General features: G+C 38.3%; 2 protein-coding genes across 2 annotated transcripts; both read left to right on the plus strand.

Annotated features, from left to right (window-relative positions):
* The first annotated feature begins 238 nt into the window (after positions 1-238).
* Positions 239-1,858, plus strand: LOC117138636 (malectin-A). The gene has a single exon (XM_033300891.1). It carries the CDS (start codon positions 420-422, stop codon positions 1,464-1,466), a length of 1,047 nt encoding a protein of 348 aa, XP_033156782.1. The 5' UTR covers positions 239-419; the 3' UTR covers positions 1,467-1,858.
* A 253-nt stretch (positions 1,859-2,111) lies between these two features.
* On the plus strand, positions 2,112-2,319 carry LOC117150855. Its single transcript, XM_033317951.1, has one exon. It carries the CDS (start codon positions 2,174-2,176, stop codon positions 2,300-2,302), a length of 129 nt encoding a protein of 42 aa, XP_033173842.1. The 5' UTR covers positions 2,112-2,173; the 3' UTR covers positions 2,303-2,319.
* Positions 2,320-12,754: the final 10,435 nt, after the last annotated feature.

The raw sequence follows: 12,754 nt of genomic DNA on the forward strand, positions 1-12,754 counted from the left end.
AAATATACTGCTGGCAATATACTGAAACATACCACAAAGCGTTGTTGGTCACTCTTGGGAGCTCACACTAAAACATAGATTCAAAACAAATAGAAAAAAAAGGCAATTCAAGAAATAAAAGGATCGCACGCAATATTTTCGAATTGCGTGACAACTTTCGTATTCGTCGAATAAGATTTGTTTTATGCCCATAAAAATCATTTAGTAAAATACCGCTGCTTCAAAAATACTGGTTCCAACGAACTGGTTCTCTAGTTCTCTGGTACATGCGAGAAGGCTGCGCTGTATAGAAATAAATTTGTAAATGGATTTATTCCGGCCCCGAAAACCTGTCAGTAACAGCTAGGCGACGGAATTCGCCGAGGATTCAATACCGGAAAATAAGGCGGCCAGAAAAGAGGACTCGCGAAGCAAGGGAAATGCAGCAAGGCGAACTCCGGCGCACAAGAACAACAACAAAAACTGCTGACATGTGCAACGTAGCATGCAAAACGGGGATTTTCCGGAACTACTTGCGGGCAGGAGACCAAAGGACCTGGATGTCGTTGCTCCTGGTGCTCGTCCTTATCGGTACGTCCGCAGCCGCGCAACCTCTGAAAGTTATATACGCGGTCAACGCTGGCGGGGATGAGCACACCGATCTAAACGGGGTCCAATACGATGCGGATCCTCTCAAAGGAGTTGGAATAGCTTCGGACTACGGCAAACACCTGCTGATGATAGGCAGGGTACAGGAACATGACGAGGTGCTCTACAGGACCGAGCGGTATCACACCACTACATTTGGGTACGATTTACCAAGCGATGGTGATGGAGATTACGCCTTGATAATGAAGTTCTGCGAGGTATACTTCGATGCGCCGCAGAAGAAGGTTTTCGATGTGCTCCTAAACCGCAAACACACGGTTGTCCGCCAGCTGGACATCTACAACCAGGTGGGCAGGGGCTCGGCACACGACGAGATCGTGTACTTCAAGATCAACAACGGACGATTGAACTATGAGGGCGAGGTGTCCGATGTGCGAAATGGACGCCTCCGGCTGGACTTTATAAAGGGGGCACTGGATAATCCCAAAATAAATGCATTCGCCTTGCTCAAGGGAGATATCTCCCAGGTGCCGCGGATGCATGGCACCGAGGCGACTGAGAGGATGAAGCCGGAGGGTAAGCTGAGCGCGGAACAGAAGAAAGGTCAGCAGGCAGAGAGGGTGGTGCGCAACCAGAGGGACGACATTGATGAGGATGACGAGGACCTGGACGACGAAGAGTTTGAAGAGGAGCTTTCCGAGCAGCATGTCGACAAGCTGGGCAGCGATCAGCCGTCGCAGCAATCGGACACAAAGCGGTCTTACAGTGGCCCCCGCCAACCGAATCCGTACTCCATGGACGACTCATCGATCTTGCTACCAGTTTTCATCGCCATCGGGGCCTTTATACCACTGCTGTTCTGCCTCTGCAAGCTGTGATCCCCATCCGTTGCTCACTCAGCGCTTTCGGCCTGCGTTGGTTTCCTGCTTTGTGATTTTGTGATTTTGATAAAAGACTTAATTATATACTTATCGTTTAGTTCGTACGTTACGCACTCCGTAGAGTTCGGTTCCCTTATTCCCAGGATGCAAAGCTCTCTAACGCCCTGTAATTTCCATATTTGATAAGCAATTCTTTTGTGTTCTTCTCGTTGACCACTGCCGTCCCAGGCTCGGGTACTTAATCGTTGAGTCACTTGATTTCGTTTGACCGCTTGACTAGGACAATGCGCGCAAAAGGTTAGATCGGTTTTTGGGACAGTTTTGGCTTGGGAACTGTTAGTTTTGAATGACATTGAATAAAATTAACCTTGTTTGTTATTGAACAAAAAGCTTTTGATTATTTTGATGATGGCCTGGATTGTGCTACGATTTATTCGTTGTCTGATAGCCTCTAAGCCGAATCTGATTCTATGAATCTTGATTTTTCAGTACATGGCCATCTAGAAGCTCATTGTAAATTATGTATGTAAAATATTTTGTTCCGTGTAAGACTGGTTCATTTTGCGAACCAATAGCCGGTATATCGGAAAACAATCGGAGCAACTGCCATCCCTGGCGGATGTCCTGCGGGGGCTGGAAAATCTTGAGTAGCGTCGCGAGGAAAATTCAGTCATCAGCGCGTGTCCATCGAATCGGCAGTGAAAATGTGCCAGCGGCGGTTCTTCAGCAGCAAGTACACCAGTTTCCACAAGAATCACATCAAGTTGTTTGCCGTTTACATGAAAACGGCGAATTTGATGCAAAATTCCAACGTGCTAAAGCGTTCGCTGTAAGCGCCGCTGTCTCTACCGTCGCCTCCCCCTCTCCCATGCAAAAAAGAAGAAAAATTAACATAAAGTTGATTCCCGGCTGAGTGTGCTAGTGCTTTCAGCTTAGTGCTAAATGGAAAATGAAACCCCCTAATGCTTGAATTCAAAGTTAAAATGTCGGAACGGAAAAACCCCAAGAAGCTAGTGAAAATCCTTGATAAGATTTATTACGATTGCAAATCCATTTAGGCGTGTCTAGCCAAATAACGGTAAGTTTCTTCCTCTCTTACATAATAATTAGCTGGCGTTCGATTGTGGCGCTTTGTCAAATGATATGCGAATTGCATAATAACGGAACGCGAGTTTTGTATTACATTTACCGACTTTTCGGCTCTCTATGCCTCACAATTTGACTTTACCAAAAGCAGGAAGTCCTGCGAAAAAAACATTCTGTCATCAGGTGCAGAAAAAAAGTATCGTTCTCTCCGAGTTACCGTTACTCTCTCCCACGCGCCCTCCAAGGAAATCGGCAAACATATGTTTTTGGTGCTCTCCTGTGCGCATGTAACGGTGCCTATGCTAAACAAAAACAAATTGTCCATGCCGACGCCATTTTTACGTCACAGCTGCCGCTGCAACTCTTAACAATAACAAAAACAATAACATCTGCATTCGGCTCTCAAAAGCAGGCAACAATTCCTGTATTTTCGGTGGGTGCCTTTGTGGGAGTTTTATGTAATGCAGAAGGCACCGCAAGCACTTTGTTATTGTCCTTGTTGTTGTTCCATAATGCGGACAAAGACATCAATAGACAAGAAAGGACGGTCAGCTTTTTGGATATGTACCTCTTTTTCTCTCCCATTTTTAATGCAGTACATCTTTAGATAATGAATTGACGTGCAAATTAATCTTAATTTTAGCAACATTTAAAAAAAGTCAAATGTACATTGAATATTAAGCATTCCTAAGAAACACCAACTTTCACATAAGGCGTGTATTAAAAATTTGCTATTACTATTATTATTACTATTATACTATTATTATTATTATACTATTATTATTACTATCAGCCAAGATTTATTCTATCAAATATTGTTCAATTTATTTTTATACAAGTGATTTGTCCCCAGACAAATAGATTTTAATCTAGTTCACATTATTGGGGTTTTGGCTCTTATTTCTTGCGCCAAATCCATAACTATTGTCCACTTGTCTAGCGAAGTGGATACTTAGTGGGTTTTTTCTATCCTTGCTGAGGGTATTTTTAAATCAGTTTTTTTAAATCAGTATTTTTAAATCAGAAGCTTGTAACCCAAAAAAGGAACTTTTGCGCCCATATATGGTATATGTACATATGTATGTACATATGTATGTACATACATATATGTATATTCATGAGGAAATATTATATTGTTCGGCAACACTGGGCAAAAAGGGTATATAGCTTCAACTAGCCTGACTTACTTCCTATTCGCTGTGTTACTGTGTCCATTGTCCTTCGTCCATGGCCATTGCAAATGTGTTATGTGTAATAAAATTGTTGTATTCTGTTTCCCATGGCTTTCAATCTGTCTGATAAATGGTAGCAAAGGATATGGAGGCGCTGTCTGATTTACTATTTCGGTTCGTCCTGCCGCGTGTCCTTGGAAAATCCTGGGGCTTACATAATAGGCGGTGGCAGTGGCGGGTAAGCTTTGAGGCTTGCTGGTCGTTATTACTATTATTGCTATTTTTCAGCTGAAAGTTTAAGCCGCACACACGCACAAAATGTTCAGTCTAATGAACATAAAGTGGCTCCACGGACTTATATATGTATATGGGCAAACTTGCAAACGACTAAATAAATGACTATGTCTCTAATATTAACATATTTCGATTCAACTTTTAATTTGCGTTTAAAATCAGTTTTTATTCTAATTTTTTAAGAAATGGATTTATTTTCAAGGCAAAAGTTTTTCAGTTGGGTTATATATAATACCTTGATCAAAAAGTTCCCGGAATTTATTCAGAAAATTAAAAATACAAGATTATACATCAAAATCGATATTGTCCCCTTCAAAGTACTCCCCATCGACTGCAACGCACTTATGCCAGCGCTTGATCCAATCCTTGAAACATTTTTCATATTCAATTTGCGGTATGGCCATCAAAGCCATCTTCGATTTTTCCATGATTTCATCCCGGGTGCTGAAACGTGTTCTACGGAGCGGTTTCTTGAGTCGACCGAATAGGAAAAAGTCGCAGGGAGCCAAGTCAGGAGAATTCGGTGGTTGTTGAATGGTATTCGTTCCGTTTTTAGCCAAATGTTCACGGATAATGATGGCATTGTGCGACGGTGCGTTTTCGTGGTGCAAGATCCACGAGTTGTTTCAAAATAGTACAAAATCGAGAACACGCACAATCGTAGATGTACTCAATACGGCGTCACTTTTACAAATGTCACACTATCAAGCTGAAAATTTTATAGAATGTCAATGAGGGTTGTGCCAACCTAAAAAAAAAAAGAGAACTAAAATCGGGTGACTGAAAGCGCCACACGGTGGTGATTCCGGGAACTTTTTGATCAAGGTGGTAGTTGCAGAAACCACCACAGTTACAAGTTATTATAAAGAATATTTACCACCGTAAAAGAATATCCTGCTAAATATTCAATTATATATCGGAATAAATTATTTAACGACTTTTAGCTCTCAAATAAAAAGAAAATTGTTCGATTGTAAACAAATCACAGGGTAAGCCCACTACGAAAGCAAATATCAAGTTTTAACTTTTCCCATTTATCCCTTAACTTGTAAACTAAGTTTCTCTGAACAATTGCCATCGTGCCAGTGTTTTTACAGTGTAGCAATGTTCTCTTTTGGTCCATAAAATCGTCGTTAGAAACATCCAATCAAGGCAGCAGACGACGCAGTTTCGCCAAATGAACCGAACCCCAGCCTTTGGATTCCATTACGTGCACTTAGCTGCAGTCGTTCAAGTACAAGGATAATGGGACGCCGCAGTCTCTGTTTCGTGTTTTCAGACCAAGATAATAGAGCTGCACCCACGCCATCAGCGGCCAACTGTGGATCGATATTATTGAAATGCCACGTTATTGAAATGCTTGCATCGAAAGTGCTGCTCTCACTTACTTGCTCCATGCCCTTTGCAATTATCAAGGAATTACAATCGTGTTTTTATTCCTGCAAACAGGTCCGGCCCGCAGCCATGTTGTGCCGCCAAAAAAAATCAATTTCCATTGCAGGGAAGTCGGTTTTCCTGCCCTTTGGTGGTCAATTTCACTTGTAGCAGCAATTATTCATTCCAATTAACTGCACAACAGTGGTCACAACGCTAGGCAATTGCCAACGATGTCCTTTTGAATTTCAGCTGGGGTTGTGATAGGCGTTTTTATTTTGAGACAGAAAAGCATACTATGTGCATATGTAGCACATGTATGCGATGGAAACTAAGAAACACAAATGTATTTCTCCATGTCCCTTTTTGGAATCCACTATTTATTCCACTTATTTTTGTAAAATGGAATGTATAGATATAGAAAAAAAGAAAATCCCGTCAGTTTCTCGTGTTATCCTTTTTTTATTTACATTCTTGAGCAAATTCACCACTTTTAGGCTGTTCATAAGAATAGTAGTCTATGGTTTTTTCCATCGTAAAGTCTCGAAATGATCAATATTTTCTAAAAAGTGAGTTTGGTTAAGTTAATTCGTATATTTTAAAGGGTAATAAATTAAAAAAAAATTTAAAAAATTGTATTTTAGTGGGTAGAGGACACCACTGCTCCCAGGAGAAAATAATGTTAATTTTTAAGCTTAGAAAGGAAGGAAAAACTTATAAGGACATTCAAAAAACCCTTGAATGTTCTGCCAAATGGTATCTAATGCCATTAAATATGAATGGAAGCCCAAAAGCCGTGGTACCATACGTAAAACCACAGGTATAGACGATCGTCGCATAGTTCCCTACAGCAAAGTCTATCCTTTTGCATCCTTTGGGGACATAAAGTCTGAGCTGAACTTGGGAATAAGCGTTGTTACTTTTCAGAGATGACTACTGAATCAAAATTTATGTGAGAGGAATCCACAAAAGGATCCCCTACTTAGCCCTAGGCATATTAAGGCAAGGTTACCTAATCTGGCCAGTCTCCAAATGGCATAATATCCTTTGGATTGTTGGGTGAAAAATAGTGCTATTTGGTGGAACTGGTCCACTACAGTATATCTGATGACCTCCAAACACGGAGTACCACCCAAAACACCCACTGATGACTTTCAATCATGGTGGACCTAAAATCCTGGTATGGGCTTGTTTTTTTTTACAATGGTATGAGTCCATCACATATGATTTATGGTATTATAGACCAAAACGCATATGTAAATATACTTAGTGATGTCTTACTATCATATTCTGAATATAATATGCCCTTAAAATAGACATTCCAACAGGATAATGATACGAAACGCAGAAGCAAATTGGCTAAGAATAGGTTCACCCAAAATAGAATACATGTAATGCCGTGGCCAGCATCATCTTCCGATTTAAACCCGATTGAAAACTTGTGGGGGGACATAAAACAATATTTGTCGAAAAACTCCCCGACGTCTAAGGCTCAGATTTGGCAAGTTGTGCAGGATGCATGGTCAAAAATTCCCCCCTCAAACGTTGCCAGGACCTGGTGGACTCCATGTCGCGTGGGTGTAAGGCTGTGCTGGCTAACAAAGGCTATCCAACCAAGTATTAGGCCCTAATTAACAGATTAAAAAGAAAAACTAAGTTCGTTCTAAGTCAAGTTGATTTTTTTTACTATTTTTTCAAAGCACTGCTATTTTAGTGAACACCTGAATTTCTGCCTATTATGTTGTTTTAATCTATATTTTCGAAACTATTGAAGAAATAAAAGTGAAACATTTGCTAAATTGTTTGAAATTAAATACCTAACGATATTATAAGAAATTAATAGAAAATTATAAGAAAATTCACCATTAAAATTGTAAATCATAGGAATTTTTTAACTTAAACTCGCAGCTCCCAAGCACTGCTATTTTTTTGAACACAGCTGTATGTACATTTGCCATGGTTTTATTGGGTTCGCTGGTTGAGGGGCATAGAAAAATATATTTTCTATCACGAAGATAAAAGAATTTTCATTTTAAGCCCTCTTATGTTCATTTCATTTACCTTTTTATTTCATTGGTCTCAAACCACAACATTCCGGGATATATTTATTTAAGTAATAACATATGTAATATAGATTAATAAATACAGTTTTGGGCAACGCATTGTTCTTTCGACTCTTGAAGGCTAAGGGATAGTTACTAGATATTTTAGTTGGCACCACTTTTTGGTTTTATTTGCATATATTTACGCTTCCTATGTTTTGCCTTACAGCTGTTAATCCGGCTTACAGACCCACGCTAACAGCTGGAGCACCTCTGTTATCAGGCCGATATTTTTCGAATATATTTTCCACCAATTCTCGCATTCAGTTCTCGACTGTTGAGCGCGCAGCTGTTTTCATTTTTCCGGCTCGGTCGCAAAATTCGATTTTCCACTAGACTTTATTAGGGAACATTCGGATACGTTTCGGGAAACAATTTAAATATGTAAATCGAACCGAAGCAAGCCGTGTTTTTTCCTTACTTTTGAGGTTGTGTGTTTTTATACTCGGAGTGTGTAAACAAAATGCATACGTATGTATCTACGCCCTCTTCAGTCAATAAATATTAATGCTTGTTGTGCAGTTAGACGGGCATGAATTAGAAAGCATTATTTATTGCACACGTCTGCAGTGTGAATCAAAACAAAATCGGAAGCGGCCCGAGAGTGGGTGAGAAAGAGGAGGAAGAGGAGAGCGTGAGAAAACCAGTGGAAAGGAAATAACAGCTGCCGGCTGATTTGTTGCGGAAAAGGAATACGAAGAAAGAAGAAAAACGTGCGTAATGATGTTAAATCTACACTGAAAACCAATCTTAATCCAAAAATTTGTACCATTGAAATATATTAACAAGTGCTAGTCAATATAGAATACATAAATCCTGATGTGGATTTTATTTTCCTAAATATTACTAGAAAAATATCTTAAAGATTCATTTTCCTAATGAAGATACTACGTACTTGGACGCAAGATAAATATTTGCAGGTTATACAGATGTTTGCGCTGTATTCCTCGTGTATTTATAGACCATCTTCTATATTTTTCACGTTTCCACAAGACCGTTTTTCCTCTATTATTTATTTTCTGACGTCTACAGAGAGTGCACTTGAGTTTATTTTGGTCTTTTGCCGGCTCAGTCGTTCTCCTTGTTTTCACTTCTCCATTCGTCTTGCTCCACTTATTCGCTCCCGCTCCGCATTCCGAAATCCCAAGTGTCTTTTGCCTACATAGAAAACATTTGTAATTGTTGCTGGCTCGGCCTACATGTCGCCAGTCTAATATGGGAAATTTACCCCCTTTTTTGGCCAAAACGATCGATTAAGATAATATAAAATGTATGCATTCATAAGTGACCAATGTTTAGTTTTGCATACCAGAAATAAATATAGATGGCGCCACAAGAAAGAAATCAGCTGTTGCACGCACAAATATTCGCTTGAAACAAATATTTGAATATCTTTTAAAGCAAAGCGTTTTTTTCATTCTGCAATATGAGTTTTATTCAGTGTGGTTTGTATTAAATCAATTAAATATCTTAATCCGTTCTGGAGTTACAAACTACAAAAATAAAAAGGGCGGTGCCACGCCCACAATTTTCGGTATCATAAAAAATAAAAATAAATAAAATATTGGTTTGTGTAACCCAATGCAAAAAAAAAATATATTAAAATCTCTCTCTCCGTTCTGGAGTTATTATTTTGGCAAGAAAAGTGTTCAAACTTCCCATAGTGCGGTCTGATAACATGGAGCAGCATGGCAACATATGTATGTATGTACATACGAGCATGTACATATGTATGTACATATGTGCCCCTGAATCTTGCTTCGCGCAAACCCGATTCTTTCCACTGACTCATCAGATTTAAAAATTCCTGTATTACTATTTAGATCATATTATGCCGGATGCTTATTTATTCCTAGTAACACTTGTACTGTTTTATTTATAGCTTAAACCAAAAAATTTGCTATATTTGGAACAAAATAAACTGAATTACTTTAGTCTACCAGTTTTATTAACATGGTAAAAGACAAATCACGATTGAGGAGCGCCGATTTCTTTTCATTACTATTTTTTGATTAATTCCAAAATTATTGTTTGTGTTAAAGATGCTAAGAGACGAACTTTACTCGATGAGTCAACAAACACGTTTCGTTTAATCAGACATGCACATATGTATTACCAAAAACTCACATTGGCTGTATATAGCGCAGACATAAATTCCTCCAATATGTAGATATATGTATGTACATATACATATACTATATATATATCTATCTGAATGTATGTATGTACACATATTTTGCAACAAAGGCATGTCAAAAAAATTTGTCAGAATTAAATCGTCAATCAAGTTGATTTCATTATCAATTATCAGCCAATAAATTAAGATATGAGCTCACACCGAATTATCTATGAAAATAAATGTAAACAGTATACAATTTGTTATCTAACGTGTTTCATAAATATAAGCCCTTATTTGTGAAGGTGCTGGTCAGTAGCCTTGTAAAAATGATAGCAATTATAATAACTCTGAGCAACAGGAAAGAACCATGAATTCCTAGTAAAATGGATTCCTAGGTAAACAAAGATACATATATGTATGTATATCGTTTAGAAAACAATCAATTTCAATTAACGTTTTGATTTAGAAACGTGTTGCCTGCATATTGTTAACAACAGTAAGTACTATGATTTCCAAAGCTCATTTAAATCATACTGATAAAATGTGACATGCCCTTGTAAAACAACAAGATTCGATTTATGATGAGACTTCAACTAAATCATTAGACCTTGGCCACCATCGAACAATTGTTCCTTTTTTTACCTGTAAACAGTTGAGAAATATCTCAAGTAGTCCGTTCCATTTAGGAATTAAACGAAAAATGTAGAAAATGGACTTTTGAGCTTTTAATTACGTCCAGTCGAACTGCGTGAAATATTTTATCAGTGCGGTGAGTGATTTCATCTAGGAAACGGCTTTCATGTTAGATAATAACTAAGGTCACTTAAGCTGGGCTCTTTCACTTACTGGTCAGGTATTTTTGGTCAAAAACAACTTATACTTAAGTATAGGACGTAGTATTAATGGTGGTTTGTTTACTTATGTGCGTTTATATAGGGGAATTTGGGTACGTCCAAAGTACGAGAATTTATCATATTTTGCAGTGCTTTCTTTTCTAAGATAAGATAAGCATCAAAGTCGGCCTGCGATAGATAATATACTAATTATTTGTTAGTTAATTGAAATATTTTTATTACAAGGCTTTTTAAGGTATCTGTTTGTACATATTCCATAGCTTATCACTTAAAAGCATATTGCTGAAAATGAAACATTTTCTGGGGCTCGGGTAATGAACGCGCTTCTCATTCTCATCGACAACTTGTGCACTTCAAAACGACTTCACTTTTGTATTCTCTTCAGTTTTATATATCTCGGATACTTTTGCAAATTTTTTTTATTGAAGAAAACATTTATATATGTATGTCAATATAAATGCTTGTGCCATATTAAATAAGTTCAATTTGTACGTTTGGGGTTTAATCTTTGATTATGAACCAAATGCGTAAGTAGGGCTAGTCGAAGAAAGCATCACCAAGTTAATTATAACTACTATATCTGACATTAGTCAATTTTCTTAATTTTTTCAATGCCCAGGAAGGCATTCTTAACTATACCACAAAGGTACAGCTGGGCAAATACGACATCTAAAATGCATTTCAAAGTCACAGATGCTGAAAACAAAGTCAGTCGTGCCAGCAAATAAACAATGTCCACTTCCCCTGACACTTGACTGCATAATGGCAATAGGTATTAAAACCAATCGTTGAAAATAAGCAATGCAAATATGTGTTCTTATCTCTCCAAGCTGTTAACTGATAACAATGATAAAATATGTCATCACCAGTGCTGCAGGTGGTAGCAGACATCCGCCTTCGAATTTATTCCAATTTATCGAAATAAATCGAATCGTAACCACATTACATCTTAACAATTTTTCCGGAAGTTTTCCAATGAAATCCACATGGCCCACACATGGTTAATTATTTAGGCTCGTAAAGAGTGAAGTTTAAGCTTTGCAACGCCGGAATTTCCAGAAACCAGAGTGTATGTTATTATATGGATTTAACGACAGTTTTTGTGCCTGTCGAGCGCAGTACTTTATTTTTCGGCCAAGTTAGTGGTCCTAAGTTTGCATTCTGTATAATCGCCTTTAACCGGTTCGAGGGGCTTTTGTTCAGTTCGATCTCTGCCGTGTGCACTCGCCGATGCATTCTTCATAGATCAATTGGTTTTGATTTGTTTACAAATACTTTCGCCCTGCAACTGCGACGGCATATCCCACATTTCCTTGTGGCCCATGCTATCGATTAGTCTACCCCGAAAGCGTAACCCCAAAACGGTCGCGCAAAGTTCAGGAACCTGTACAAACAAAGTTGACATTAATGTGCGTCACTGACAGCTGAAAGAACATTTGCTTAACGATCCTTAACTAGAAGGCAAATAAGCGAAGAGAAATCAATAAAAAATTGTATTTCGGTAGTCACCGATAATGCATTTCTGCGCGCTTTTAGTACAGTCACCGCAAACGCAAATCGCTTTTGTTCCTCTTACTGTAAAAGGGTATTCTAGATTCGTTGTAAACTATGTGCTTGGAATGGGGAATCGGTTTCGGCCCCATAAAAAATATATATTTTTCATCAGGATTACCAGCTGAGTAGATCTGGCCATGTCCGTATAAGCGTTGGGATCTAGGGAGCTATAAAAGCTAGAATAATTCCACATAAAGCATTCAGATACTAGTGACGCCTACCCACTCTACCGCGTACAATTTAAATTTTTTTTTATTATCTTTCGCTGATTTCTTTCGCGCACTCCCACTAGCTTAGTAAAGGGTATCTGATAGTCGAGGAACTGGAGTTTAGCGTCCGTCTGGTTTTTGTTTTTCATTGCAGTCGAGATTGAAAACATTTCTGTTGCAGTTTTAAATTTTCCAGATTCTGTACATTTAAAAAAAAATTTATTCATTTGATTAAATATCTTTGCCACCATATTTTCCTAAAAAGTCGCTCAATTGGCTGCTGGCCAAAATATACATAAGGCATATGCGTATTGGATATTTTCACAAATATAGTATAGTTCTATTTGAATAATGTTCGACCTTTAAAATGTAAATTAATTACCGCTGGCTAATCTCGAACTCTTCTCATAAAAACTAAAAATTTTGCTCAGATATTTACATTTCTATCGATTAGTCGCCCTCATGGGCCAAAATAAACATAAGTTTTTGAAGTGGGTAGATAGCGGAAGGGGTTTTGCTGG

This window comes from Drosophila mauritiana, chromosome 2L (assembly GCF_004382145.1).
Source record: "Drosophila mauritiana strain mau12 chromosome 2L, ASM438214v1, whole genome shotgun sequence".
Taxonomy (NCBI): Eukaryota; Metazoa; Arthropoda; class Insecta; order Diptera; family Drosophilidae; genus Drosophila; species Drosophila mauritiana.

What these genes read in the sequence shown, in the direction of transcription:
- LOC117150855 (XM_033317951.1), top strand. Translation starts at nt 2,174, where the DNA reads ATGTGCCAGCGGCGGTTCTTCAGCAGCAAGTACACCAGTTTCCACAAG.
- LOC117138636 (XM_033300891.1), top strand. Translation starts at nt 420, where the DNA reads ATGCAGCAAGGCGAACTCCGGCGCACAAGAACAACAACAAAAACTGCT.